At 24.2% G+C, this 6,204-nt stretch overlaps 1 protein-coding gene across 1 annotated transcript in view; it reads right to left on the bottom strand.

Annotated features, from left to right (window-relative positions):
- The window catches only part of LOC111620970 (neurotrimin-like), a 109,991-nt gene extending 103,977 nt beyond the window's left edge, over positions 1-6,014 (bottom strand). Inside the window, exon 1 of the mRNA XM_023363030.1 lies at positions 5,695-6,014. Within this exon, the coding sequence (XP_023218798.1) occupies positions 5,695-5,830 (136 nt within the window). The 5' untranslated portion in view covers positions 5,831-6,014. The remainder of the gene's footprint in view (positions 1-5,694) is intronic.
- Positions 6,015-6,204: the final 190 nt, after the last annotated feature.

Below are 6,204 nucleotides of genomic sequence, written 5' to 3' on the forward strand. Positions count from 1 at the left end.
TTTTTTTGAAAATATACAGTAAGGTTCCATATTACCACCCGATTTTCTCTAAGCCTACTTTCGGACTTTTTGTACAAAAGCCTTCAAAAACCATACTTATAATTACACTAGCGAAAAATCCAATTAGGAACATTTAGTTTACTAGTTACCAGTACTTTTCGCACAAAAAATGTGGGTGTAGTTATGATACCTTGTTTACAATTCACTAAAATGTAATTGGGGTTCCATAATACCACCTTCTCCTCTATATATATATATTATTTTTATGTAATTAGCCGCATAAATAATATATTAGTTGTTTTGAATGTTAATTTTTTTATATATACCTTCTTTAAAGGTGAATTAATAAGTAATGGATAATAAAAATATGTGTATTTATGTAAATAGTAATAAAATATGTGATGCATAAATTTTAAATTTTTCTAACAGTTAGCTACGAAATTTGCATAGAAAATAAAATATAAAATAAATTTATACTATCTTTTTCAAAAGAAAAAAAATATAAAGAAAAGTATATATATTTTCAATACAGTAAACAGTCTCAAAAATATATGAAGTGCTTACAATTATTCAAATACTTTAAGGCTCTGGTACAGTACATGGAAAAAATATATATAGGCTATATTTGAATGAACAAAGACTAAAGCTATAAGTTAAATAAAGTAAAATTAAATGCAAATATATTCTAATTTCATTTTCTTTTAGAAATTAATCAAGTGATTTGTTTCTTTTTTTATGAAAACTGATTGATATATAGAAGCTACTGTTAACATTATAGGAGGAAACCATACTGTTTCACAATTTAAGGAATGAATTAACAACAACTCGCTTAAAGATAGACTTGTTTAAATACTTTTTATTTGCATTTCTATCTAATAACGTTGATATTTTTTGTGGAATTTTTTTTTTTTAAATTCATTCTCCTATAACATAACTTAGGCGTATCTTTGAAATTTAAAAGTGTTTAAAGTTGATATATTGAGAACGTTTAGGAGTTGTAACGAAATGAAGATTCCTACTGTGTAAAATGCTAGAAAAATCTAATTAAAATACGTCATTAATGTTTTCTATTCTATTTAAAAAAACATTACGAACAAAATAAACATGAGAATTTCTATAAAATCCAATCCTTTAATATTTAGCTATTAAACGGTGAGTGAATTTATGACATCATTCGATGATATTGGCGTAACAACTTTGCTTATCTCAGCATTTATTACTAAGCTAGTGTAGATAAGGTTATAAGTTGATTAGCTTTTTTTCTTTTTTTTACACGTATATAACTGTTTATACCGTTATAAAAAATATACTAAATTAAACTACTCTATAAACATAATTAAACGTTTTTCTATAAGATTTACAATCGTTATAAAACAGAGATTAGTGAGAATGCCTTTACTCAGAAAACAGCAATTACGTTTTAAATTTGGTAATAAATTAATTTATACGCTTGTATCCTTATGTTGCTTAAAAAAGTATATGTTTAAGCATAAAATATTTATAGAATCTTTGCGTGTAAGTTAAAAATTATATACATACATATATATATTTAAAATTTTAATTAAGATTTATATTGGCGATTTAACATACATGATGAAAACTTTAAGAAAGAAAATACAATTTTTAAAATGTAATATAATTTTTTAAAAATAAATATTAAACATTTAAAGTACTTTAAAAATGTAACAAGTTACCAAATTGCTGTAATTTTTATATATTCATTTAAATATTTTACATAATTAAAGCATTAAAACTGAATAAACTTAACCCTTACAATTTTAATATACTACAAACAAAATTAAATTAATTTAGCCCCCTTTTTTTTATAAAATTTATCAGCAGAAAATTTGCTAAAATAATTACATTAACAAGAAAATATATTTTTCTTTATTAACTATATTAACTCAAATAAAACATTAATTAAGCTTATTTAATTCAATTATATGGCGAACNATACTTCTCTTCAAATAAATAAAATGTTTTTTGTGTTAAACATAAATTTAAATATTCATTATTTTATATGGCAGATTAAATTAACCTATTTGATAATAAATTTTAAAGTATATTTTTCTATTTATAATAAAAATATTTAACGTATAATTCCATTTTTTTTCTTTTTAATTTTTGTAATTTACTTATTATATTTTTTACTAACTATACTTAAATATATTTTAATCATAATTTTAAAATTTAGATGAAATCTTTTAAAGAAATCTTTCTTTTAACTATATTCCTATATAATATAGTTACATTGGGTAAATTAAGATATCATTTATAACAGGTTGGACAGGATATCTATATTAGATAAATGATATTATAAAATCAATGTAGGCCATTTGGGTTATGTATGGTCAAGTGGTGTTAGATTAGGATAAGTGTGGTCAGTTTGTGTTAAGTTAGGTTAACTGTAGCCAATATGTAACGTTAGAAATATTACTTTTGTTTAAAATTTTCTTAAATATGTCTATAATTAATCTGTACGTATGATATTTTAATATTCATACTACATTCGAGATCTTCATGTTAATAAATTAAACGTAAACTATTCTAAAGTTATTACTTTGCTTCATTACATTTTATAGGAATCAAATTTATCTTACGTGTAAAACGTAATTCCTATTTTGATCTTTACTTAATACTTTTAAGATCAAATACAGCAAATTCTAACATCTATTCAAACACAATTATATCTGATTATCTATTCAAACATTTAATGTTTACTGAAATTCGAATAGAATCTGTAATTCGGATGTAAGTTTGTGTAACATAAATTACAGTGACACTTGTTAATGTAATTCATATTATTATGAGTAAGGATATACTTAAATGTTTCTAAAATATGTACTAAAAGAAAACATTTTTCGTTGTTTATTCTTTATAAACAATAAATAATTATTATTATTTGGATTAGAAAATAAAATTATTATTTGCTAGAATATAAACTATATGCAAAATTAATTTTTTTTAATTTAAAAAATGCATTTAAAAAAACTACATCATCTTATTATCTATTTAAACAAATTAACCCTTATTATCGATTTCTCTAATGCCAATTAATATCACACAAAACGAAATACTTTAATGATATTATGATAAACACTTTGCTGTTAATAGGAATGAATAGGTGAAGATCAGTGATTACTATTTAACCTAGAAGTGAGTTTGCTTAAGGACTCTTACATTGCACCGTTTTCTCTTCACATATTTCCTGTGGATTGATTAAAGACTAGGTTACATTTGGAAGTAGCATGTATCATATACTAATGGTTCCAGATGCGATTTCTTAATGATTCCCGATATAGATTGTTTCTAAAATATTTCTATGGCATTATGGCATTAACCTAGTTTAATTTTTTCTAAACTCAATTAAATAAATCAATACAATAACGAAAATTTCGTTTTAAACTATTAAATTTTTAAAAAAATNAAAATTTGCTAAAATAATTACATTAACAAGAAAATATATTTTTCTTTATTAACTATATTAACTCAAATAAAACATTAATTAAGCTTATTTAATTCAATTATATGGCGAACATTAGAAAAATTATGTTTAAACAAAAGGGGGGAAAGCGATGTAGAAATTGTTGGTTAATCTTTTAATATGTTCTTTTGATATATTTGGATTGAATCAGTATCAATGTAATCCTATACTTTTGCTTGTTGATTCGGCAAACTAGAAAAGGGTAGGATTATTGTAACGTTTCCGTTAAGAGCCTAATAGGAAATCCAAGAAGGATGGATAACATCAAGAAACCTCATGAAACAGGATTTTAAGTTAAAAAATAATTGCCTGTATGCGACTCAAACGGATTATCTGTACAATATATATAGACTGTCCTGATTAACAAAAACGAAAAGTTTAATGGCTTTGATTCAAAATAAATCCTGAAAGTTTTGAAAATTTACTAAGCTCTTAGATTCATTCTACAGCATTTCTAGCTTAAGCTGTTAAATGTTCTATACGTAGATAACTACAGACAAGTATATTCATTACAGTGAATGCCATAACAAAAATCACTTTGTTGCAGATTACACAGGTTAATTACACTAAAAAATAAGTTATTTTTTTACACAGAATTCATTTTTAATATTTATAAAATTATTAAATATATTATCAAATAATATTAATGTAAGTATTAGGCTTGTATGTAGAAGCTTTGTTTTTCATATTTAAATTTAGTTTATGCATAAAATAATTGTTCAAAATTTAAATATTAAGAAGAAATTAATTAATTATATTTTTTAATAATATACGTGTGTTGTTAATAAGAAAAATTTTATGTAATTTATCCTTCAGTAAGGATCACGCATCTGAAACATCTCTTCCAAAATTCATAATCATAATTAAAAAGCAGATTAAATTAATATACAAAATCATAAGTTTCTTAATAAAATTACATTTTAAAGTGTTGTTTTTTTAATTTAAAAAATGCATTTAAAAAAACTACATCATCTTATTATCTATTTAAACAAATTAACCCTTATTATCGATTTCTCTAATGCCAATTAATATCACACAAAACGAAATACTTTAATGATATTATGATAAACACTTTGCTGTTAATAGGAATGAATAGGTGAAGATCAGTGATTACTATTTAACCTAGAAGTGAGTTTGCTTAAGGACTCTTACATTGCACCGTTTTCTCTTCACATATTTCCTGTGGATTGATTAAAGACTAGGTTACATTTGGAAGTAGCATGTATCATATACTAATGGTTCCAGATGCGATTTCTTAATGATTCCCGATATAGATTGTTTCTAAAATATTTCTATGGCATTATGGCATTAACCTAGTTTAATTTTTTCTAAACTCAATTAAATAAATCAATACAATAACGAAAATTTCGTTTTAAACTATTAAATTTTTTAAAAAATTTTAAATAAAAAGAAAACGAAGATATAATGATATAATGAATGATTTTGAAGAACAAAAACGAAATTAATTTTTAATTAAATTATCAAATTTATCCCCTCTTGTTTTAATTTCTCTACAGAATTAATAATGATTTATTATATAAATTTTTAAAATTGTATCTTTGTAATAAGGATAATGATATTTTTAACATATAACACTAATTTAAATGGAAGATTTACACATTTAGAAATAAAATTCATCCCTTAATCTATTATTATATTCGTTAAATACTTAAATAATAGAAAAAAACTTAAGAAAAATAACAAAAATTCGTTTCAAGAAAGGCTGGAAACACAGTAAATATATTAGTAACATTATTTAATGAATTAGAAAGAAATACATGCAAGAAAACTCAGATAAATCAATGAATTCGATATAGTTTAATTGCCCGTTAATTGTTCTATCTATACTAGGTGGATTAATAGAATCTAGTGGAGATTAAACAACCTAAGTCACCAGAACTGGTTGTCAGTAACAATCTTCAGACAAGACGAAGATTGATGAGGGTTTGAGAAGATAGAAACACACTTTTCACGTTCATGGATGAAGTGATTTGGGAAGGATGATCATCAAACAGTTCCAAATGGTATTAATTAAACTTATCAATATTGATATAACGTTATGCAAAGGGTTTTAAGCAATGATTTTTTTCCCTCCACTACGACTTACGTAATCGATAAGTATCGAGAAAAAATTTAAAAAATTATATATAAAAATAAGAAATGTAATTTTCTTTAAAAAAAAAAAATTAAATAAAAAGAAAAGAACTTACCTGATGCAACAATTTCGTAGCTTAAAAGTAGATGTACCCAAATGATACTCAACATCCAACCAAAAACGTTTCTGAGATAATGAAATTCTCTAGCAATGTCTACGATACGTCTACGTTTTCTAACAGTCCTTTTCATTATTATTATTATTATTATTATTTTTTCCTAAAAAAAATAATAACCAAAATGAAAATTTTTCGTTGATGTGCACTTCTTTACGTTAAGTTAAGGTCTTTGAACCATCCGGTGGAATGTTTTGTGTATGTGGTGCGCACTTCTGAGTTCGTACACTGCTGCGGAAACTGCTGCAGTGGTGCTCGGGTCGACTCTCTCTCTTCTCCCACAACGCCACTGCCATGTCACGTGACGGCCGTCACGTGACTAACTATGGCGCCTTATTAAGTGGAAAAGAGACGGAGATGTTCAAATATTCTTTACAGATTTAGGCATTTATAAAATTTGTATCGTTCCTTGGTTTTTTTCGACGTTAAAAAAAACAAAAATAAAAAAAA

Source organism: Centruroides sculpturatus, unplaced genomic scaffold (assembly GCF_000671375.1).
Source record: "Centruroides sculpturatus isolate CEXI.00-Female unplaced genomic scaffold, Cexi_2.0 scaffold102, whole genome shotgun sequence".
NCBI classification, from domain to species: domain Eukaryota; kingdom Metazoa; phylum Arthropoda; class Arachnida; order Scorpiones; family Buthidae; genus Centruroides; species Centruroides sculpturatus.